The sequence below is a fragment of the Mirounga leonina genome, unplaced genomic scaffold, assembly GCF_011800145.1.
Source record: "Mirounga leonina isolate KUSES-001 unplaced genomic scaffold, KU_Mleo_1.0 Mir_178, whole genome shotgun sequence".
Taxonomy (NCBI): Eukaryota; Metazoa; Chordata; class Mammalia; order Carnivora; family Phocidae; genus Mirounga; species Mirounga leonina.
The window spans coordinates 7,515,576-7,540,704 of NW_023270464.1; the positions used below are offsets into that span (position 1 = coordinate 7,515,576).

The 25,129-nt window shown below is 41.2% G+C and overlaps 1 protein-coding gene across 2 annotated transcripts in view; it reads left to right on the top strand.

Moving 5' to 3' along the window:
- The first annotated feature begins 1,139 nt into the window (after nucleotides 1-1,139).
- Nucleotides 1,140-25,129, top strand: part of MTMR10 (myotubularin related protein 10) — a 51,953-nt gene continuing 27,963 nt past the window's right edge. Inside the window, exons 1-5 of one of the 2 annotated variants that reach the window (XM_035023962.1) lie at nucleotides 1,140-1,586; nucleotides 2,169-2,229; nucleotides 20,191-20,327; nucleotides 22,168-22,240; nucleotides 22,939-23,081. In XM_035023962.1, coding sequence (XP_034879853.1) covers nucleotides 1,527-1,586; nucleotides 2,169-2,229; nucleotides 20,191-20,327; nucleotides 22,168-22,240; nucleotides 22,939-23,081 — 474 coding nt within the window. In that variant the 5' untranslated portion in view covers nucleotides 1,140-1,526. Of the gene's footprint in view, nucleotides 1,587-2,168; nucleotides 2,230-8,403; nucleotides 11,126-20,190; nucleotides 20,328-22,167; nucleotides 22,241-22,938; nucleotides 23,082-25,129 lie in introns of those variants that run through there. The other variant, XM_035023963.1, reaches the window with a different exon arrangement.

Genomic DNA, 25,129 nt, shown 5'->3' on the forward strand with positions numbered 1-25,129 from the left:
CAAATGAAATCATGTGTTACCCAAATTAACAACAAAGATCTGTAGGGTTCTGAATCCAGGATAAATTATTTTCAGATAAAAAGCAAACTTTTGAATTTTAAAATTTTTTAATGTTTCCATTAGCAACACTTGTCAGTATGATTGTGATTCATATGATCACATTGCAGCTTCCTTGTGACATTAGTTATAAAATGTTGGATTAGGGTTTTATTCTTCAAAGCAGAAGAAGAATCAAGTCTCAACTAATAGACTCACCAAAATGATACATCACTGGCCCCCTTCCACCAAAGGCTGCTCCAGTTTAGAGTTAAGAAATGCCCTGTGCTCGATCTGCTGAAGTTCATCTGTTCTATACAATTAATGGGTGGATTATTTGCCCCATAGCCTATTGAAGGTCCCCACACTGTTAGTGCCTCACTCTCACTGGGCTTTTGATCATGTTCCTGCTCACTAGTATCTTCACCTGTGAGGATGGGCAAGAAAAGAAAGGGAGGTAACTTGCTTAATGTCTTTTTCTACATTAAATTTTGATAAGGAGGGTAGAAGTTAATAAACTAAGTTGAGGAGTCTGGATTGCCTGCCAATGTCATCTGCCGATAGTCCCCAGGCCCGCGCATCCCATGGAAATCAGCAGTCGGCTCGGCTGGTAGGACATCGCAGCCTCCAACCTTTGCGCAAAGACAGCAGACGGGATGATGGAAGAAAATCTTCCCCAATCGTGGGGCCTTTGAGCTTTATCACATGCGGTACAGACCGCGCTGGACGTTCGATCCTGGTCATTGCTGGCAGCACCGGTCCACTTTCCCAGCGCGGGTCCCTCACACGCTGGATGCACAGTGTGACTGAGTCCGGGGCACCAGAGGCCCCTTCCCCAATGTCCCGGGCTCCTCCGGACGACTTAAAACCACAATGATCGCGCGAGCTGGGTGACAAAGGAGCAGCAGTGCAGAGAGCTGGCCCAGGAAAAGAGCGCACGGAGCAGCCGAAAAAGAGGGGGCTCAGAGCCAAGATCGCCGGCCCCCTCCAGCCTCAGCCATGACCCCCGCGGGCCGCCGTAGGTCCCCGCGAGCCGCCGTGAGTCCTGCGGGCCGCCGTAGGAGCGCCGTCCCTCGGCTGCGCTCTCAAGATGGCTGCCGAGCCCCGCTCCCCCCGGCGCCCTCGCTGAGGTCCCGGCAGCAGGCGAGCGGGGCGAGCCCTGCCTTCCGGCACCAGCGCGGCCTAGAGGCCGGGAGAGGCCGGCCGCCGGCTCCGCACGCACCGTCTCGCGGGGCGGGGCGCCGGGCGCCTTCCGGGGATGGGCCCCGGCGCCCGAGTCGACCCGACTTGGCCCCGGCTCCTCCCCGCTCGGGCGGGCGCTCCGCCGTGTCCCCGCCCGTCAGTCCGCCCGGCCCGGCTGGCCGCAGACGGGGCCTGGGCGGCCGCACGGGCAGCTCCGAACCCCCGGGCGTCGGGAGGCGTCGGCGCTACCGCCGACCGGCGGCGGGCCCCGGGTTGCGACCCGGCCAGAGCGGAAAGGCGACGACACCATGTTCTCCCTCAAGCCTCCCAGACCCACCTTCAGGTCCTACCTCCTGCCGCCGCCCCAGGTAAACAACCCCCTCCCCGCGGGCGCCCCTCTCCTTGGCGCTTCCTGGGAGCCGCCGGGCCGACCCCCGGAGGCTCCCCCGGTCTCCCTGTTCCCGGCCGCGCGATTGCCAGAGCCCGACGCCGGGAAAAGCGCCTTCTCGGGAGCCCCCGCTGGCTCGGTGGAAACTTGTAAAACTTCGCCGCAGCCATTCTCAGCCCGGAGACCTGTGATCCGTCGTTTTGCCGTGTGATGGGACTCAAGGGAGTGTTTGGAGTTGGGTTTATTTAGTTCTTCGCCTGGCAGTTGTCCGCACTGTGGCCGCCAGCACGATTGCATCGCTTGTGGGCATCTGGTGGAGGAGGTTACCTGTCATAAATGTGAACACCTGGAAGCGGCAGAGGCCGTTTTAATATTTTTGTCAGACTCCCAATTGATAATGAAGAGATCTTTAAAAGATCTGGTAAAACGTGAAAGATTTTAAGGGGGCGGGGGAAATATGTGTCTGTTGCATGTGTCATCACTTAGAAAACAAAAATTGCTTTCGTATCTCTCACGGGGAGAAAAAGTTTTGATCTTGATTTATTTTGCTGATGTATTTCAGACTGACGATAAGATTAATTCGGAACCGAAGATTAAAAAACTGGAGCCAGTCCTTTTGCCAGGTAAACATCAGAGTTTCAACAGATACTTTAGGAATGTGTTTTGGTCCGAGATTATTCTACCAACTAGTACTATGTGGCTAACTTCTCCCTTGTATTTACGTTAAACTTTACCTGGTTAAAAATCTAACGACTGAGATGACAGAAAAACTTGGTCAGAACTAAATAACAGCAACAAAAAGTAGTGATTAATTTGGTGTTTGTCCTTGAAAATGTAAGCACCCTAGAAAGCTCTCAAGAATATCACTACCTCATTTCCTTTTTTGTCTCCTGAAATGTTCATTTTTGAAGCAATCATTAATTGGTTAGGTAGGGAGAGTACTCTTTGCCCTTCTTGTCTGCAACTTCATGCATTAATGATTAATAGGTCATCGTTTTAGTAGTATGAAAAGCAACTTTTATTATGTTTGGCTTGCTATACCAATAACAAAGCTTAGTGAACATTGAATTACTTACTTGGCAGTTGTTTTTTTGAAGGTGTCAGCTGTGTTTGCAGATTGTTTCGGTTTAGAATGGGGTTTCACGACAGAGGCTCTGCGAAACATTTTGGGCCCAGCAATCCTTTGGTATAGGGACTGTCCCGTGCATTTTAGGACGTTTAGCAGTATCCTTGGCCTCTACTCACCAGATGCCAGGAGTACCTCCTTCTCCACCTCCTAGTGTGACCCCCAGAATGTCTCCAGACGTTGCCAAAACTTATTTTTTGTCTTTTGCGTCCAGGAGCAAAATCTCCTCCCAGTGGAGAAGCACTGGTTTAGAACAAAGTTTACCTTGAAACACCTTAAGAGGTAGAGGTAGGAATTGGTGAGAGATAGGAGTTAAGTTTTAAAGCATATAAAATACTATTTAATTGGTGTTTTGAATTGTATAACAATTATGTAATAATTAGGAAAATTTGGTTGTTTAATACGATTCTTGCGTGGAGTAGCCAGATACCTAGGAAAGCCTGTTATCTAATCAAATACCAATTTGTGCGGCTACTTTCAACATTTAAAAATCTTAGTCATTACTTAATGCTAAATCTAGTAAAGGGATTAGAACTTTATAGGTAGTAATTGAATATGGAAACTTTATTTTGTGCTTCAAATTTTAAATGTTAAGTAGGAACAAACATATTACAATCAACCTGTGGTTCAGTATTATAGATGCTAACTCTTAAAAATTGTTTTCAGCTTTATTATGGAACTTAGTTATAAATATTTTGCCCTTATTTTGTTAATGTTTTTTATCCAGCCAGTGTGTACTAAAATAATCCTTTGGACTTTTCCTGAGAGTGAACAATAGAAATAATAAGTAACCTTTGCTCCCTGTGCATGCTCTTGTTTTAGCCTTAGTCACTCCAGGCATTTAAAAGTCAGCTGTGGGAAACAGTACTCATCTTAATTGAGTGAGTGCCTGTGAGCTATTGAACTTTGGCTTCCTTTACTTTGTCTGAATAGGCCCTGTTCATAGGCCTTGATTTCCTTCCCTCTTCTGATATTATGATTTGGCGTTAATAAACCACAGGTCTTAGATATAAATGATAGTGCTTGATTTTTTAGGATTGCCTTTTATATTTAAGATATGCTTATGAAAGAGTTACTAAATATCAGTGAGCAGGAAGAACTACAGAATTAACTAAAAACTTACCTTTCTACTAAAAAGTCACAGTTCTCTGGGGGAAGGTATGAACTCATTTCCTGCCTGTAAGTGGTTTGTGAGTCCTAGAAAGGGCAGCTAAATGTAGATACTCTGATCCGTGTTACTTTTTCTTACATTGGCTCTGGGTATGCAAACATGATGGCTCTGGTACGCTGGATTCTGTTTGCAGCTAACCTGTTTCTTACAAAACATTTAGCCAATCCTGGATGAGTGTGTCTTTTGCCTTCCTTCCTCACTCCTTTTCTTTCTCATCTTGGCCTTCCCATACACTCCCCAGTTTCTTTCTACCCAGCCACCCCGTTTTGGTCTCTGTTTCCTGCTTCCCCTCTTGAGCCACCTGTCTGACTACCACCAGAACCTCCGTTGCTCCTCCTTTGGCCTGCGTCCTACTACTCGACCTGTGAAATCTGGAAGACAGGTGGAAAGTAATTGAGGCATTGGTCATCTAAAGACCTGGGCTAGGTTAGGGTTTTTACTAAGAGGGCTTAATAATATAGTTCTTGCCTTACTTATAGTCAGAAACCAAGAGGAAGCTTGGCCAAGTCAGCTGTGGCTTTACACAGGCACACGGAACAAGAAGTAATTGTTCAGAGATATAGTATTGCATGTTATACTTTGGCATAGTGCCTTGGGTTCAAGGATATCCTACTTTAGTTGCCCAAAGTTTGAACTTTTACAAGCAGATGAAAATTAGACACGAAATGAATTGTGTGCAGTTACTGTGTGTTCCTTTGGAACTTAACAAGACTAAATTTAAAATGATCTTCGTCTTTTATTAAGTGAAGAAAATAGAAGAAACTGGTAATTTAATTCCGATTGTGCTTTGTGGTAGTAATTTTCAGTTTGCCTGGTTCATGAATCTCCTTGAGGTAGAAGTTGTGTCTAATTCGGCTTTGTGGACTTGATGTCTAGTGCGGTGCATTGAGCTGCTGCTTGAGTGTCTGACCAAATGAAAGGACCCCTAGAACACCAGTTTGAATTGTTACCGTAGCCATACACACAGGCAGACAGACCAGCTCTCAGATTGAGTAGTGGAAGACTGTTACTTTCTGCCATGTGTCTCTGCTGTCTCCCAGAGCCACACTTCTTAAGAGAATTATTATCTGAGCCTGGAATTGAGATACAGTGCCCTGTCAAGGCAGCTAGCTTTGCCTGGGCTTTCTCTTCATCTTCCCATCATTACAGGAATCTTGTTCTTTTAATGATTGTGTTGTATATGTGTAAAATCACCCCAATCCTTTTGAAAATAGGGAGAGTTTGAATTTTTAAATACACGTGTGTGTGTGTATGTTCCAGCATATATTTGTTAAGGGCAAGTACTGCCAGGCTATGTTCATATATTTTGGAGGGGAGGGCAGAGAGAGAGAGAGAGAGAGAATCTTAGGCAGGCTCCACACCCAGGATGGAGCCTGATGTGGGGCTTTATCTCAGAACCCCGAGATCATGATCTGAGCCAAAATCAGGAATTGGCCACTTAACTGACTGAGCCACCCCGGCACCCCAGACTATGCTCATATCTTTTTCAGAGAGCTGCTGGACTGGTGAAGCAGTTCACTGAGCACCTGAGCTGGGTGCCTGGCTCTGTGCCAGATGGGGAAAGTGCTAGAGGAGTGTGTGCCTGCATCACAGCAACGCCTTTGGACAAGGGAGAAGATAGTGACCTATATTACTCTTTTCCAGGATCTGGCTGGCATCAGATCTGGATGAAGTTTTTACCAGCCCTTGGTCCAGTTGAGAAAATTAGGAAAAATGCAGCTTTTGCCCACAGAGCTAAGCTGATTTGAAGGATTGTCCTGTATTCTGAGATTTTGTTCTTCCAGCTTCCTCGTTATAGATATATTCTCTGTTAAATGATGGTGGTAGTAGCTACGGCTTTAAAGAAGTTTTTAAGTTAGCAATATAAAAGGTTAAGAACTCTGTGTTGGTTGCCTGAATTGTTTTTATAGTATACCTGATTTGTGGAATCTGAACTAGAAACCATGTGATAAGGTTTTTATAATATCATAGATATAATTTCTTAAAAAGATTTATTTATTTTAGAGAGAGAGAGAGAGAGCACACAAGTGGGAGGGGCAGAGGGAGAGGAAGAGAGAATCCCAAGCAGATTCCTCGCTGAGCAGGGAGCCCAATGTGGGGCTGGATCCCAGGACCATGAGATTATGACTTGAGCTGAAACCAAGAGTCAATGCTTAACCGACTGCACCACCCAGGTGACCCCATAGGTACAATTTAATGAGCACTTACACAGAGATCATCAGTAATTTTGTCTGCCTAGGAATCATTTCACTGTCTTCTGAAAAACTCACCCTCTCTCCTTTGACACATTGATCTTCCCCATCCCCACACTGCCTTGGGTTCTAGTGTGGCCAGCAAGGATAATAACCCACCCCCAGACTGCAAGAATGGGCACAGTTCTGCCTCTGGATATTTTCAGATTCCTTTTTGGTAATTCTGCCAGTGGCCGTAGTTCCAGGAAACCTGCCCCAAAGAGTGAAGTCCCATGTTTTAGAGAGAGGCAGAGGCGTAACACTAAGGAGGACTTCCGAAGGTGTTCAGGCTCCTGGGCTCCATTTTCCTTGAAGTCCAGCTAACACAAAAGCCACAGATTTCTTTTTACTTAGCTAGCTCCAGGCACACTTCTGATACTTTCAGCTAAAATCTTTAATATGTAGCTTTCAGGTTACTCTTCATAACAGCTTTCTCGGGGAGGCACCCATTTATCTTCGTGTGCCCAATGAGATGACTGTAGTTGCACACGGTAGGTAACTTGCCCAGTACGCACAGGTAGCAAGGGCAGAGCCGGGATTCTGAGCCCCACTCCCAGGCTGTGCCTTTAACCACTAAGCAACAGGGCCTACCTGGCCGCACTGGTGACATGAGGGTACAGATTTATGCTTTGGAACTGGAGAGGGGGTGGATTGGATGTCAGCCTGGAAGTTCTCTAGTAAGGTAAAAAGAGCTCTGTCCTTGGCTGTGCCCTTTCCACAGCAGTGACAGATTTTGACCCAACTTGAGGAACAACTTTCAATTTCAGCTGCCAGAAAACGGACTGCCTTGGTGGCAGTGGACTTCCTGTCACTGGCCGTGCCGAAGCAGAGGCTGGTGGAATGCCAGCGGCTTTGTCATGAGGTGGTGAGCTTTGCAGTAAGTGGGCTTGCTGGCCTTTTCTCTCTTCTAACTCTAGGGCAGGATCTGATTAAGGATCTGTGAGGTGGGAGGGAGGATGGCTTGAAACACCGTGGCTAACAGTAACGAGTTCACTGTTCCACAGGTATCTAATGCATGTTCGTGCTGAAAAGCTGAAAAAGTTGGGGTCCTGCCCTTAGATGGTTTCAGTTCACTGGAGGAAATGCTTCAGGAGAGCAGAGGTGGCGAGGGCTCCGAGGAAGGTCACCGAAGCGAGATTGGGGGTTGGGGAGGTGTCAGGAAATGACTTCTGCCCTGCATCTTGAGTGCCTGCTGAGCCTCAGCCACCGTGTAAGGCTGTGTGTCCGCTCAGCTCTTTCCCCCTTCCCATCTGTAATGCCAGCAGCGCTTTCAGCATCAAGATTAACTGTTAGATGGATAATGAATGCACTCATTGTCAGAGTCTTTTGTAATCGGATCAGGAAAGCATACGACCCTGGGCCATCTGGAAAATGAACATAGCCATTGTTGGGTAGATGTCTTGTTTATTTTTTTACATATTCACTGTTTAGACCATTTGCGTACTGTTCTTGTTTTCTGCCTCACTGTAATTCTTACTTGGTCACTTGCACGGTAAATCCCTTAAAGGTAGACGTTCTCTTTTGGGTGTTTTACGATTTGTGTTGTTTTTTAATACTTTTTTGTAGATCGGCTTTGAAGATGATTGTAGGCTGATTTTTTGCAGTATTTTAATTCATACATACGTTGCTTTTGAAAGCACCGAAGGACTTGTGACTCCATTTGGGAACAGTGAGGCATGTCACTGTTCTGTTTGTCCCTCACCTGTGGAGCCTTCAGAACAGTCCTCAGGCTGCTGCCGCAGGACCACAGGCCAGCATTTCGTTACTCGCTTCCTCACTTCTGACCGTCAGTCTCTCTGCACCTTAGCTCCTGCTCAGAATATCTCCGGATACTTGCACAAGTAAAATCCTACTTACCCAAGATAAAAATCCAAATTCGGTAACCCCTGTAATTTGCCAGCACTCCACCTTGCTGACCTCTGTACTGTTTCCTAGTGTTGATACTTGCCTCAGTCAGGCTGGTTCCTTTCTCTCTCCCAGATGCCTGATTCTTTATTTAGGCCTTTGTCACTGTTGTCATCACATGTTCTCTCGATCTCAGTCTTCTTCTGCCTTCAAGATTTCCTTCTGGTGGGCGCCTGGGTGGCTCAGTCGTTAAGCGTCTGCCTTCGGCTCAGGTCATGATCCCAGGGTCCTGGGATCGAGCCCCGCATTGGGCTCCCTGCTCGGCGGGAAGCCTGCTTCTCCCTCTCCCTCTCCCCCTGCTTGTGGTCCGTCTCTCACTGTGTCTCTCTCTGTCAAATAAATAAATAAAATCTTAAAAAAAAAAAAAAAAAAGATTTCTTTCTGGTTTCTTCCCAGGGTCTGCACTTCTAACCCTCCTTCAGCCCACTTACTGGACGTGCTACTTGATTACATGCTTTTCTGTATTGTGTGACCTGCAAAACTGGACCCTTAGTACCCACGATGGCATTAGACGTTTTGTGTTTGTCTTCCATATAGTTTCAACCTCCCTTCATAATTTTTAGGCCACTTTAATTCCTGAATTTATCTACAGCTAGGGTGACAACTGGTCCCACTTTGCCTGTGACCGTCCTGGTATTAGTGCTGAAAGTCCCGCATGCCAAGAATCCCCTCCATTGCAGACAGCCAGTCACCATATGTAAAGCCATATATTGAATTCTTTGTTGGCCTAAACACATTCCGTAGGTTAATTAGCCACTGTATACGGTAAGGCTTTGTCTTATCTTCCAAACTAAAATGTATTATGGGAAAATTTATTTTTATTCATCAAACATGTATTGACTTTCTAAATGTATTGACTTTCTAAATGTGGAAGATACTATGAAAGATGACATTTTTTGGTTCTCTGGAAGTTAAAAACTTTCTTAGCTATACCATTTTTGAAGATTTATTAATTTTAATTCTATTTCCTTTCATTATTTTTATGGGTGGAAGGGTCTTGCGAAAACAAATTTTGATGATTTCTTGATCCCTTTCCAGGTTGTAGTAGAAACTCTTGACTCATCATCTGATTTAGATAGCTTTTTCTGCGGTGCTTTTTGCTTACCCCACAGTGAAACAAATTTCCTACTTTATCTTCCATGAGGCCTCCCCGTGGCTTCCCTCCAGTGGTGTGCTGGAAAGTGCTTGGTGGTGAAAATCCTCCCACCAGGGCTGATTGCAGGCTGTCAACTTGAGGGCCCAGAGCCCGGACTGGGGGGGGCGGGTGGAGCGGGGAACTGGAGATTGTCCTGAGCCAGTGCAGGCCGGCTAGCACAGCACAGCTCTGCCACCTGACAGGCGCAGGACTGGTCTCTAGGAAAACTTCATGGCCCTCTGGAGTTCTGAAGCTTTTGATAGGCGCTTTCTTTCTTAGGGCTCACTAATTCAAGATGAAGCAAGGACAGCCTCAGTACTCTTCTATTTATGTATCTATCCTCTCTAGGAAGAGGCCATGTCGTATCTTTTTCTTTCCTGTCTCTAAGCTAGTGTTCAGGCCCCCCGGACCGTAGTACTTGCAGTAGCTTTAACAGTCCCTACCCAGTGTTACTGCTTTTTTATGGAGTATGAGCGGAAAATTATTATGAGAGTGGACAGCTGTACTACCTGAGCCAAACATTTTAAAGCCTGGTTCCACGTGAACATAATTTAATGTTATCAAATAAAACTCAAGCCAGGTTAACTTGACGCTTACTTAATTATATGCTTATAATAAGACCCAAACAGAGCATCTCTCCAGCAGTGCCCTCCTTTTCATCCTGCCCTCCATCCCGCCCGACTTCTCTTTCTCTCCCAAAGCCTTGTTCCCATTTTCCGCTCTCAGCACTGTTTGACGCTTCAGTTTCCTTAAAAGACCACAGCCCAGAGAGTCCCTATTCAACTTTTGTTGTTACTTTTCTATTTCTTGTCCAGTTTTTTCTCAGTAGTTTTATTTTTAAATACACTTGGATTTATAAGAGTTGTCTAAAAGAGTGCAGGTAGTTAACGTACACTGTTCACCCAGCTGCCCCTGATGTTAATATCTTGCATGACCTTTTTAAATTTAGCTAAATTAAGAAATTAGCAATGCAAGTTTTATTCACATTTCCCTAGTTTTTCCACTAATGTCCATTAGCTGTTCCAAGATGCCACCAGGGATACCATATTGCATTTAGTCATTATGTCTCCTTAGCGTCTTTAGTCTGACAGTTTCTCCATTTTTACTGATGGACTGATGCATTCTTTCATGTTGGAGCCTGTATCCTTTTGAAATATCCTCCCCGCCCCCCTACCCCCCCGCTGACTCTTTCTCTTTCCTTCCTTTCTGGCATTCTGGAACTACCAGAGACTCCCTACTTATGTTGTGTTTCCTCTGCCCCGGCTCTGGAATTAGCTGTTTTTGCAAGGATCTCAGGTTCCTGTCATTGGAGAATGGTCTTTAAAGACCAAGATCCATGTGCTCAATATGCTTTGTTGCTGGAGTGTCACGCCTTAGGCCTATAGGGGCCAAAGTAGAAAATATGCCCCTGTGATATTAACCCACGAATAGACACATCTCTCTCTGTTTCTGTATCCATCTGAATATATGTAAAACTTCTTAAGAAGCCATGTCTAGCAAACCTTCTGTAAGGTATCAGGCAGTAAATGTTTTGGACTTTGAAGGCCATAAAGTCTCTGTCGCAAGTATTCAGCTCTGTCTTTGTCCCATGAAAGCAGTCATAGCCAGTACACAAATAAGTATGGATATGTTTCAGTAGAATGTTACTTACAAAAACCAGGTCTGGACTTGGTCTATGGGCTGTGCCCAGCCATCCCCTGGACTCATGAAATGATTAAATGCATTCTCCTTTTATCTTTGTCTCATTCTCAGTGCATTCATGGGCTTGACATTTTACATTTGTGCCGTAAATAAGAGGATCATGTTGCTAGAGAAGAAGGGCTGTCCTTGAGCGTGTGCTTTATAAATACAGTTGGCTGATGGTACTATGAGGCTGCCATGTCCTGTCTAATAAGACCTCCATCTCTTTCCGTTATCACTTCTCCCCTTCTCAGGAACCTAAAATCCTGTGGTATGGCTTTTTTTTTTTTTTTTAAGTAAACTTTTGAGTATAACATACATAAAAAATACATATGAATCTTTAGAGTTACAACTGAATGAATATTTATAGCGTTGGTTTGAGAGTCCTTGGGCGGATGAGTTTGCTAGTCAAGAAAAGTGGCGTAGCATGAAGTGATGTAGGTTATACTTTGTGAGCCAGTAGTTTTAGTATGAAGAAATCAGTGTTACAGGAGTACGACATCTAACTGTGTGAAATGTGAATAATTAATTTAGGGTTTTGTTTTTATTTTCAAGTTAAGGGCTGTCTTATAATTGGTAGCTAAGATTTCTTGGTGGGAAGAAAGGATTGAGTATTCACTAGCCCACATTCTGATATTGGGGGAGGCATTGGGTTCAAAGAGCTATTGAAGATTTAAATTTTATGTATTCGAATTATTTGATGAGTTTCAATGTATAGTTTTGTCATTTAAAATTTTTTTCTCATTAGAATCCAGTTAAGACTAGTACTTTGAATCTTTAATTCAGTTTTGGTGCTTCCTGTTTCTGGAAACAGTACATTTAATTTTATGTAAGCGTAGAGAAACAAATACTGGATTTGATATCCGAACACTTGGTTATAAGTTGAAAACTTCTTATTTTTTTTTAAAGATTTTATTTTATTTATTTGAGAGAGAGAGTGAGAGAGAGAGAACACAAGAGGGGGTGGTAGGGTCAGAGGGAGAAGCAGACTCCCCGCCGAGCAGGGAGCCCAATGCGGGACTCAGTCCTGGGACTCCAGGATCATGACCTGAGCCGAAGGCGGTCGCTTAACCAACTGAGCCACCCAGGCGCCCAACTTCTTACTATTTTTTAAATCTTAGGAAAGTGATTCTTTGGGTCCAAGTCCGTTATCTGCCATACCTTACAGGTTGTTGAAAGAATCAAATGGGAAAAATTTTGAGAAACTCCCAATATAGCTCCCTGTGTATGTGGTAGGCAAGCACAGCAGTTCTATTCCTTTTTTCTAACTTCATGTGAGTATACGCACGCAGCTTATCTCCACACCCTCTTGGCTGCTTGGCCATATTAAATTCCTGGTTTTTGTTCTGTCTGGAGCACCCTCTCTTCTATTGGTGGTAGTTGCCTGATAAACCAGGGAGCAGTGAAGTGATTTAATTCATTCACATGTTCAACACTCATTTAATAGACACCTACCTTGTGCTAGGCATTTGTCTAGGAACTGAAATTTCAGCATTGAGGAAAAATCAGACCACCTTCTGCCCTCATGAACATATGATCCTAAGGGTGGGACGGGCAGTAATTTAAAAATATATGTATAATTGTAGCTGTGTAAATGCTAGGGATTACAAGTATATGATGCTGGGGTTGAGGGATTTAATCTAGGCGGGGACATTTAAAAAAAAAAAAGGCATTTCTGAGAAAGTGATTAGGCTAAGGGAGAATATTCCAGGAAATGGGAACAACATGTGCAAACACCGCATCCAGTGGAAGCAGTATGATCCCTAGGAGGGATTAAAAGAGCACTATGGTGTGAGGGTGAGGAGGACAGTGGCAGAGGGTGAGGGGCGCAGGGCCTCACAGGCCATGTGAAGGAGGTTTGTCTTCGGGATGGAAAATTACTCAGATGGTTTAAGCTGAGAATTTGACCTGAGTAAATTTGAATTAAATCCTCAAGTAAATGGTAGGTTGCTGTTCTTAAAATAATCTTGTGTATTTTTAAGAACTTCGAATAAAAGTTATTATTACAACTCAAATTTATCAGAACAGTTTTGTTGAGCGAAAGGATCGTTTTGAGACTATAGTTGCATTCTTGAATTGGTAGGTATTTGGGGCTTGTCAGCAAACAGGTTCTATCCACCACTGTTAAGGTTTTTACAGTGATAAATATGGATGAAGTAGATCAGTACCCTCACTCTTCTACCATTGACCCTGGAGACGGAATGCTTAAAAATGTCCCTGGGTCTAGTTGAATTTTAGATCTTGAAATTAAGGTTTATTTTAATGAAGACCACGCTTTAAATAAATTACTCCTTTCAAAGCACATTATAAATTTTGTTTTGACATCTTACGTTTCTTTCTTTAGTCTTCTCTTTTAACTCTGAAACTATATTTTAAAGTTTTATTGCCAAGTACTCTGAAACTATATTTTAAAGTTTTATTGCCAAGTAAGTTATAATTTGGGTGCAGAGGGAAACTCACTTTGGCTTTATGGAATATACCTTATTTAAATTTTTTTAAAAATCAATTTATTTAAACTTAAAAAAAAACCAAATCAGTTCACCCATTTCTTCATCCTCCACCTCTGGCAAACACTAAGTTGCTCTCCATATCTAAGACCTTGGATTGTTTTTGTTTGTTTATTTTTTAGATTCCACATATAAGAGAGATTATACAGTATTTGTCTGACTAATTTCAGTTAGCATAATGCCCCCAAGGTGCATCCATGTTGTTGCAAATGGCAAGATTTCATTTTCTTTTATGACTGAATAATATTCCTATGTGGGGGAGGGGGGCATAATATGTGCCACGTCTTCTCTATCTGTTCATCCACTGATGGATACTTATGTTGTTTCCATATTTTGGCTTTTGTAAATAATGCTGCAGTGATATGTGGGTGCATATATTTTTTCATGTTAATGTTCTCATTTTCTTTGGATAAATACCCAGAAGTGGAATTGTTGGATCATATGGTAGTTCTGTTTTTAATTTTTAAGGAACTTTTACACTGTTTTCTAGTGTCTGCACCAATTTACATTCCCACCAACAGTGTAGAAGGATTGCCTTTTCTCCACATCCTTGCCAACACGTATTTCTAATCTTTTTGATAATAGCCATTCCAGCAGGTGTGAGGTGATGTATCATTGTACTCTTGATTTGCATTTCCTTGACATATAGAGCACCTCTTCCTGTACCTATTGGCCATCTGTATGTCTTCTTTGGAGAAATATTTGTTCAGATCTTCTGCCCCTTTTTAAAATCAGGTTTTATGTTTGTTTTAGCTGTTGAGTTTTATGAGTTTTTTATATATTTTGGATGTTAGCCTCTTCTATAATTTCAGAGTATTTTCTTTCATTCAGTAGGTTGCCTTTTCATTCTGTTGATGGTTTCTTTTGCTGGGCAGAAGCTTTTTAGTTTGATGAAGTCCCACTTGTTTGTTTCTGCTTTTGTTAAAAGCTTTTGCTTTTGGTGTCAGAATCAAAAAATTATCACCAAGACCTGTGTTAAGGAGTGTACCACCTGTGTTTTCTTCTAGGAGTTTTATGGTTTTAGGTCTAACATTCGAGTCTTTAATCCATTTTAAGTTAATTTTTGTGTATGATGTAAGATAGTGGTCTAATTTCATTCTCTTGCATATGACTATCTCATTTTCTAAATACCATTTATTAAAGAGACTGTCATTTCCCCCATTGTATACTCTTGGCTCCTTTGTTCGAAATTAATTGGCCAAATACATGTGGGTGGGTTTATTTCTGGGCTGTCTATTCTGTTCCATTGATCTATGTGTCTGTTTACCAATGGCCATATTGTTTTAATTACCATAGCTTTATAATATAGCTTGAAATCAGGGAGCATGGTGCCTTCAGTTTTTCTTTTTCAAGATTGCTTTGGCTATTTGGGTCTTTTATGGTTCCATACAGATTTTAAGATTATTCTATTTCTGTGATAAATGCCACTGGAATTTTGGTAGAGATTGCATTGAATTTATATATTGCTTTGGGTAGAATGGACGTTTTAACAATATTAATTCTTCAGGTCATGGGCATGGGATATCTTTCCATTTATTTGTGTCCTCTTTAATTTTTTTCACTAATACCTCATCTTCAATATACAGGGTTTTGGTTTGTTTTTTTTTTCCATCTTGGTTAAATGAGTTCTGGGTATTTTATTCTTTTTGATACAGTTGTAAATGGGTTTCCTTAATTTCATCATAAATGGATGTTGAATTTTGTCAAATGCTTTTTCTGTATCTATTGAAATGATCATAGGATTTTTACCCTTCAGTGTGTTAATGGGATGTATCACATTGACTGATTTGCAGATGTTGAACCATCCTTGCATGCCTGGAATAAATCCTATTCCCTCATGGTATATGATGGTTTTAATGTATTATTGAGTTTTTCTGTTTGCAAGTATTTTGTTGAGGATTTTTGCGTCTATGTTCATCAGGGAAATTAGCCTGTTATTTTGTGCTTTTGGTAATTTATTCAAACTGTTGACAGTAATAGAGTCCCCAACCGTTATTGTATTGCTGTCTTATTTCTCCCTTTAGGTCTGTTAATATTTCCTTTTTATATTTAGGTACTCCAATGTTGGGTGTGTAAGTATTTACAAATGTTACATCTTCTTGTTGGATCGACCCTTTTACCATTATGTAGCACCCTTCTTTGTCGGTTATCACAGTCTTTGTTTTAAAGTCTGTTTTGTCTGATGTAAGTATAGATACACCAGCTTTGGTTTCCATTTGCATGGAAAATCCCTTGTTCCATCCTTCTTTTTCAGTCTGTGTGTCCATACATCTAAAGCGAGTCTCTTAGAGGTAGCATATAGATGGGTCTTGTTTTTTTATCCATTCACCCACTCTGTATCTTTTGATTGGAACATTTAGTCCATTTACATTTAAAGTAATTATTGAGAGGTTTGTGCTTATTGCCATTTTATTACTTGTTTTCTGGCAGTTTTTGTAGTTCCTCTCTGTTCCTTTCTTCCATTGCTTTCTTCCTTTGTGGTTTGATGGCTTTCTTTAGTGGTATCTTATATTCTTTTCTCTTTATCTTTTGTATATGTACTATAGGTTTTTGCTTTGTTTTGCAACCATGAGGCTTGCATATAACAACTTCTATCTGTTGCAGTCTATTTTAAGTTGATAACAATTTAAGTTTTATCCCATTGTAAAGCTCAAGATAATTACTCTTCCCACCCACACTTTATAGTTTCTCATGTCACATTTTACATCTTTTTATCTTCTGTATCCTGTAACCAAATATTGTAGTTTTAGGTCATTTCTTTTGTCTTTTAACCTTCTTAATAGCTTTAGACATAATTAATCTGCTACCTTTACTATATGTGTATCTTTCCAGTGAGATGTAATCCTTCATATGTGTTCTTGTAATTAATTAGTGCCCTTTCTTTTCAGTGTAAAGAAGTCTTTTTTAACATTTCTTGTAAAGCCAGTTTAGTGGTGATAAACTTCTTTAGCTTTTGCTTGTCTGGAAAATTTTTTATTTCCTCTCCACTTCTGAATAATTTTGCTGTGTAGAGGGTTTTTTTCTTTCAGCACTTTGAATATATAGTCACCGTCTCCTGGCCTGTGCAGTTTCTGCTGAAAGGTCTGCTGATAGCCTTGTGGGGCTTCCTTGTCTGTAATAAGTTGTTTTTCTCTTTCCACTTTTAATATTCTCTCCTTGTCTTTAACTTTTAACATTTTAATTACAGTGTGTCTTGGTGTGGGTCTCTTTGGGTTGCTCTTTTTGGGAACTTCCTGAGCTTCCTGGATCGGGATGTCTGTTCCCCAGGTTAGGGAAGTTTTCAGAAATTATTTCTTCCAATAAGATTTCTCCCCCTTTCCCTTCTCCTGGGAGCCCTATGATGCAAATGTTAGTTCATTTGATGTTGTCCAGTAAGTCCTTTAAACTATCCTCAGATTTTCCATTCTTTTTTTCTTTTTACTATCCTGATTTGGGCTGGGTTCTATTGCCTTGTTTTGAAGTTGACTGATTCTTTTTTTTTCATCTAGTCTGTTATTGAACCCCCTTGGGGCGTTTTTGGTTCAGTTACTGTATTCGACAACCCTGTGACTTCTGTTCAGTATCTTCTTACATCTTCCATCTTTTTGTTCTCATTGTGTTCGTACATTTTTTTCCCCAGTTCTGTGAGCATCTTTTTTTTTTTTAATTTAAATGCAATTTTAAAAATCTGTGAAGTCAGAAAAGCTATCCTGAAAACTGCCTCCTTCAAACAGTTCAAGAAAACTCATTGTGCTTGACACACCATGTTACATTAGTTTCAGGTATACAACTTAGTGATTTGACAGCTTTACACATTATGTTCTGCTCACAAGTGTAGCTACCATCTGTCCTATTGCATAGCTATTACAATATCAACAATGTATTCCTTATGTTCTGCTTTTTATTCCTCTAAGTTACTCATTCCATAACTGGAGCCCTGTATCTCCTGCTCCTTTGCCCAACCACCTGCTCTCTTCCCCTCTGGCAACCATCAGTTTGTTCTATTTATGGTTCTGATTTTGACTTTTGTCTATTTATTTTTTTAGATTATACTTACGAGTGGAATCATATGGTATTTGTCTTTCTCAATCTGACTTACTTTTAGTTAGCATGATACCCTCTAGGCCCATCCATGTTGTCTCAAATGGCATGATCTCATCCTTTATGGCTGTGTAATATTCCATTGTGTATATATACCACATTTTCCTTATCCATTTGTCTATTGATGGATACTTATGTTGCTTCCATGTCTTAACTGTTGTAAATAATGCTGCAATAAACAGGGGCACTTTTATCTTTTTGAGTTAGTGTTTTCATTTTCGATGAGCATCTTTACCACCATTATTTTGAACTCTTTATCAGGTAAATTACTTATTTCTATTTAAGTTTTTTCTCTGAGGTTTTATCTTGTTCTGTCATTTGGAACATACTCCTCTGTTTCTTCACTTTGCTTGACTCTGTGTTGGTTTCTATATAGTAGATGAAACAACCTCTCACAGTCTTGAAGGAGGGGCCTTGTGTCAGAGATGAACCTTATTGTTCAGCCCTCCCCCAGCTCTTTGTTCAAACCATCCTGCTTGTCCAATCAGCCTATTATATTTTTAATAGTTCCCAGTAGTTCAGGATGTGCCAAATCAGTCAGTGTTGCAGAGGGGAGGATCTCAGCACCTAGATTCCAGCTGACTGGAAGCCAGACCCTCAGGCATCAACTTTTTAAGGTATGCAATATATAGATAGTCTTGTGGGACCACAAGCGTAAGCCCTACTGGCCACGAGAGCCAGGAGAGCTGGAGGTGTCTCCTGGGTAGAAGTTAGAAAAATCAGTGCTCCAGACAAGTGTATGAGCTCTTTTCTGGGTGATACTAGTAAGCTGGTGAAAGGCAGAGGGAGAACATCAAGATGGCCTCCACAGCCCACTTTCTTTGACAGCAGTTCTCTAGACCACTAAATATATGCCAGACCTGAAGCCTGCTCTAGCATAAGCAGAGAGGCCTCCTTCGGAGAGACTGGGGAGAGGGGCGGGGGTGGTGGTCCCTGTCTCCTGTCTGTGCAGCACCCTAGGGGTGGTTGCCTGCCAAGAACCATCTCTCTCATTGCCATAGGGTCATGGTATCCAGAATGCAAACCCCCCTGGGGGCCACTAGAGCCAGATGATCAAGGGGTGTCCCCTGGGCAGCAGTGCAAAAACTAGGACTCCAGACATAAAAGCCAGGACATGAGAGGCACGTAAAGTGCCCCTCCAGGAGACCCTGATGCCCTGGAGTGCTGCAGAGCGTGAGCACAAAGAGAGCACACACCCTCCGAGGTTTCTCGAAAGGATTACAGTCAGACCCTAGATGTGTGTGTCATTAGAAACTTGCCCCTCAGGCCACGGTTGTGATGTTTAGCTAATGGTCTTCCTTCACAGAAGGACTGTGCTCCTGGGTCTGTTGCCTCTTGCTGTACCTTGGGGGTGGTAGCTGCTTAAGAACTCTTTCTCTGGTGGTTACAGTCCTGTGGGACTTACAAGTGAAAATCTCCTCCTAGAGCCACATGATGGAGAGATGTCCCCTGGCAGCAGGCACAAAAATCAGAGCTCCAGGCAGGGGTACAAGCTCCTTTCTGGGTGACACGATTATTACAGTCCCAAGGGACAAAGAACAGAAGCTCCCCTGGCCTTCAGAGCCAGGTGATCAGGAGGTGCTCCCTAGTTGGCAGCCACAAAAATCAGGGTAATAGATGTATGTAAAAGCTCCCTTCTGAGAGATCCTGGTGCTCTGGAGCACAGCAGAGGGAGTGTGTGAATGTGGTATCCACTAGTCTCGGTCCCCAGAGAGTGTTCCAACAGGCTCCTAGATACATGTGTTAAATAACACACCTGTCCTTCAGGCCAGTGCTTTAATATACACAGGTAAGCCTCCTTCACTTTAAGTCTGGGCACCATCACTGCCTCCGACTTGGGCCCCCGGGTTTGTGAGTCTAAGTGTCTGAGCCTTTTAAGAGCAGTTTCTCAGATCTGTAGGGTCTTGGGACACAAGCCTCATTGGTTTTCAAAGTTCCATGTTTTGAGGGCTTGTCTCTCAAGGTATGTGTTAAAACTTGGGATGCCTTATGTACCATTTGAACCCTTCACTCCTTTGGGTTTTGAGTTGCATGCTGGTTGTGGGTCACCATGCAGCGATGGGGTTTATAGTGAGATTATGTCCCAGTCTCTCCTACCCGCTTGCAATATGGTTTAGTTCTCATTTGCCCAGTGGGTAGCCATCACTCAGCTAGCCTTAAGGGTTTTTTTTTTAAGAGGAAATTGTCTGTATGTAGCTATAGACTCAGTACGTCCACGAGAGGAGATGAGTTCAGGGTCTTCCTAGCTCACCATCCGGAACCCTATTTACCAATAATAGATTGTATTAATTTTGAGGTTAAACCCAAACTCTGTTTCTCATCACTTAGTAAAGGAATCAAAGAAATTGGTTTGGGATGTAAAGTCACATGTTAATAAAACACAAATATCCCCTCAAGCAGTACTCTGAAGAAGAGAGAGTAGTTTCTCTCTTCTCCAGAATGCGTTTCAGTAAAAGATAACGAGAGGCAGTATCACGTAGCACTAAAGAATGCAGACTCAGTTTGAGCCTTTCTGTTTGAACCATTTCAGACCCCTCAGCTCTTCGGGCCTCAGTTTCTGTGTCTCACAAATGGTGGGCAGCACCTTGCTGTTGTGAGGATGAAAGCATCCGTGGTGCCTGGCACCTGGTGGGCCTCCAGGGTTTGTTCTTACTCTTGTCACCATGAAGTAGTCCTTGTAGGCCACACGGTGACTGTAGACATTTTATGGTATAATTATAGCTCACACAATATTTTTCTTTTTTAAAAGGAGAAATTGTCGTAAATGAAGTCAATTTTGTGAGAAAATGCATTGCAACGGACACAAGTCAGTACGATCTGTGGGGAAAGCTGATCTGCAGTAACTTCAAAATTTCCTTTATTACGGATGACCCGCTGCCGTTACAGGTGTGTGTTATTTGTGTGCTGTTTTATTGGATCAAGGATTTGACTCTGAGCGGTACATGTAATTACATAAAGCACAGGTATGGAAAATTATAATAAAATCATTAAGTGATTAACAATGTTGGGAACGTATTATATTAAACTTCAAAATCGTAAGGAGGATGTTGGGATTCAAGGAGTAGAATTTGTGAGATGGTTGGTCACCTTGCTTTTTTATCTCCTGTGATTTTTGCTTGGATATTCTTTCAATAATGGAGTTAGTATTTTCTTTCTTCTGCATATTTTAAATTGCTTTTAAAAATGAAGCTGTCCTTTTTTTTTTTTTTTACTAGTCCTAAAGAGAAAAGCTTAAGTATTTATAGCAAATAATTGTATAAACACAGCACGGTTTATAGATTTCCTAGTTTTTTTTTTTTAAAGATTTTATTTATTTATTTGAGAGAGAGAGAATGAGAGAGAGCAAGCACATGAGAGGGGGGAGGGTCAGAGGGAGAAGCAGACTCCCTGCTGAGCAGGGAGCCCGATGCAGGACTCGATCCAGGGACTCCAGGATCATGACCTGAGCCGAAGGCAGTCGCTTAACCAACTGAGCCACCCAGGCGCCCCTAGATTTCCTAGTATTTTTAACCAATTCCTTTTCTGAAACATCAAATTCTAGTTTGAAATTTCAAATTTCCAGTACAATTAGAATGAAGAAAAATATTAATAAAATTTGTCTTTAATAACCCTCTTGCCATTTTATGGTCTCACTGGAAAACAGTAGTACCGTTGAATTTTGGTTTTTAAAAGTTCAGGTATTTGTATGATTAACTTAAAAATTCTGGACTTTTCCTTGGCTGTTCTATTTTGGTTTGTAAAGTGTTACGTACTTTTATCCCCTAGATTTTTATTTGTAATAGGAATTGTTCTCTAATCAGATATTTGGATAATTAATGTAAACTTTTGACAGAAGTGTCTGACTCCGGATACATATATTTCATATAGTCATTCATTAGTTTACCAAAATATTTAACTTACATTTGTGTGTTTATTGCAAACTATTGTAGGTATATTTAGACTAAAGGCATTTACAGATACCTAGTATATAGACATACTGATTTATTTGGCTATAGACTTGGGTTTTTCCCCTTTGTTTTTAGCTTCATTTTTATCTGTGGCTGCAGACTTCACTGTAAATGAGATGCATATATTTAAAATAGCTCACATCTCATACCACTGATAGGGGAAATAAACCAGTACTCTACTGACAGCAGGTTAATGTGTCACCTGTGTTCTCAGTTTAAAAATGGGTATAAAGTGTTTGTTGACACGTTAAAAGAAAAAAAGCTGTAGTTTGCCTGAAGATTTTTATTTCTAGTAGAACTTCTGCTCTAAAAATTACTTTCTAAAGACTGATTTTCTAAAGTCTCCTTTGTAAAATCAAGCCATGATTTTACCCATTAAAAACTGATGACTTAAGAGTCTCTTTTTCTTTATTATTTTATTGACGGTTTAACCAGAACTAGACGTGCAAATGGTTGCCTATGAAGTGATTGATAATATTACATATCTTGGATATTATAATGGTATTATCGCATACAATTTAACCTCATTTCATATTTAAAAGTATGGAGAGAAAGGTGGAGAGAGTGTGAACACAGCATGTGTTTCTTTTTCCTTTTCATGACTGAAGTGTGTTCTAAGATACTCCCTCCTTAGAACTGTCATAGTTCGGCAGACAAAAGCTTTTTATTCTTCTTAGAGATAGTCATCATAGTTTTTTATCACATGTAAGAGTAAATCTGTTACTCACCCTTTGAGGTTGTTGGGGAAAGACTTAACGTGAACATAATTTTTATTTCAGAAATTCCATTACAGAAACCTTCTTCTTGGTGAACATGATGTCCCTTTAACGTGTATTGAGCAAATTGTCACAGGTATGTAGTATTCTTTACTCAGTCCATAAAAAGCTGATTCTCCTCAGGAAGTATTGCTTGAAGAATCACACCTCTCAAATATTTAGGTTGGAATTTTATTTCTGTAGGTTTATGTCCCCCCCCACTTTTTTTTTTGAGTCCCAAGAATATTAAAGTCAATAAATTATTTTTTAAAACGTTTATTTATTTTAGAGAGGGAGAGCAAGCGTGAACAGGGGGAAGGGAGGAGGGAGAGGGAGAGAGAGAATCTTAAACAGACTCCCGGTTGAGTGCCGAGCCCGACGCGGGGGAGCTCAATCCCATGACCCTGAGATCATGACCTGAGCTGAAATCAAGAGTCAGACACCAACTGACTGAGCCGCTCAGGTGCCCCGAAGTCAATAAGTTATTTTTAAATGGAAATATAGTGTATTTAGCTTTTTATGTTTTCTAAGTATTTGTCTTCTTTTTAATTAAAAAAGACATTAAATGTGTCTAGATGGTGGTGATTTTGGGCAAGGATCACTTAAAATATAGTCAAAAGCAAAGTTAAAACCGATCCCCTTTCCAAGTTCTGTAAATTGTAGAAAATATGAAAGATTCCACAGAAGCAGTGGGTAACCTTCTAATTATTTACAGTAATAATTTGTTAAGGTATACTAAAGAGTGAGTAACAAAAAGAATTTTTACACATATTTTCTTTATTTTTTCATTTTTAGTAAATGACCACAAGAGGAAGCAGAAAGTCCTAGGTCCCAACCAGAAACTGAAATTTAATCCAACAGAGTTAATTATTTACTGTAAAGATTTCAGAATTGTCAGATTTCGCTTTGATGAATCAGGTCCTGAAAGTGCCAAAAAGGTAATACTATTAAGCTTTTTCAAGTTTTCGGTTTCATACTATATTTACCAATATCAGTTCTGTATGGAAGTTCTTTTTCCTCAGTTGCTCAGATTTTTTTTTTAGGGGAAGTCATCAGATACTTCCTTAGGTAAAATAAAAGCCAAGAATGTTAATAGAACTATTTCCTTGGACTAATTTATGGTTTGGCTGCTTTAAAGTATTCTATATAGGTTTTTAGGTTTGTTTGTTTGTTTGTTTTTTAATCAGCTCCTACAATACTAGAAACTATGATGTGGAAATTAGTGTATCTTTTGCATTTAGACCATTACCAGCTTGTTTCTTTCTCGGTTAGAAATTCAGAAAATACCTCAGAACGTCATCAATGAACTAAAAGTTAGACTTAAGTTATGTAAGGATTAGGTAAAGGTATAGTTACGGGAGAGGCCTAATAATTATTAGTGCTTTAAAGAAATCTTAGTGAATTAATTTGAGTGCTATTCCACAGGAACAGCTAAAAGCTAGGGACTTTTTAATTGGCTTTGTTTTTCTCCTGCCTTCCGGGGAATGTTTATTGCCTGCTGGTGGAGTAAGATTCACGGGCAGAAATTCCCACTTCCTTGATCCCACATTTTGGCTGTGGCAGAGGAGTGAAGCTGGTGGACCTATTGCCCTACTGGTCCAGTCTATGATGCAGCAATGCAGAGAATCTTAACACTTTCCAGGAGTCTGCTCCCACACACTGGAAATAAAGGAACAGTTTCTTAGTGAAGTGGAACCTTCTCTCAGAAATGAGTCTGCTTTTGCACCACCCCAGAATGCACTGCTGCATTTGGTTTCCATGGTTAGTAGACTTACTGCAGTGAATTTTCTGTTGATATCCAAATGAGGCTGTCAAAAATATTTAAGGCAGCTGTTTTCATACACTTTGGTGAGGACATTGTAGCTTTATTTTTAGAACTTAGAATCAACAGTTTCCTCACAGGAAGGCAAGCATAAGATAAATATCTGAACATGCTGGACCTTGAGGACTAGATGATCTAGCAGAGTGATAGCGGGCTCTCTGGCTAAAAGTTTTCAGGTAGAGTCTGTAAAGCCATCTTTCAGCATGCTGCGTTACCAAAAATTCAGCTAGGTAGCTGTAACTCATTGGTTCACATTTTGTAGGCCCCTTTCATCTGTTTAGTTCTGCCATTTGTGATTTTGGCATTTTACTAACTTGAGATGCCTACTCTTCTATAGAAAGACTTTAAGACTCGTTAGGTCGTAGGCTGTATATAAAACATTTTAGCTGAGTTACTTTCTTGAGCTTAAATATATACTTGTAATTTAATCAGTCAAAACATCAAGAATCTGCTTATGAAAATCTTAATTTCAGGATATATAGCATTTCAAGAATAGCGACACCATAGAATGTAAGAGATTTAGTTAGGACAGGATTTTTTTTAAGTAAGAAATTGATACAGTTGCCCAATATTCTTTCAGAAAGTTTCCCTCTCTCCCACTCTCAACTATATTTTTCAGATGACTCTATTTCAGTAATTGGAAATCATAATTATTTGGCTTCATTCTTGAGCCTTCTAATAAACACCTGCTGGTCATTTTTAATGTGTGAGGCAGTGTGCTTAGTGGAGAAGATAGAGCATGAACAAATGAAAATTGAACAGTGGTACAAAGTAGTGGCATAAAAGATGTTGCCACGTAAGTGATTAGTTGCCAGATGAATGAAACAGTTAAGTGCTCTGGAAATTCAGGATCTCCCTTGTCTGTTGTGCTGCTGGTAAGTGATGAAGGGGGCTGCGCTGAACTGTCTGCATGAAACAGCCTAGTCCAACTGTTTATGCCCTTTCCCAAGACTGGATTTCTGGCACAAATCCTTTCCCCTCTGTCTTAAAATATTAAAAGCCTATAAGCTCAGGCCTGAAAGAAATGCTTTTTTTTGTCTTTTGTACAGTCCTGTTGTGGGGAGGGGCAGGTGCAGGAAAGAAAATTAGAGGCAATAAGAATATAAACAGAGAAATTTTCCCCCGATTTACGTTTCAAACACAGAGGTTAGGGCATGTGTGCTG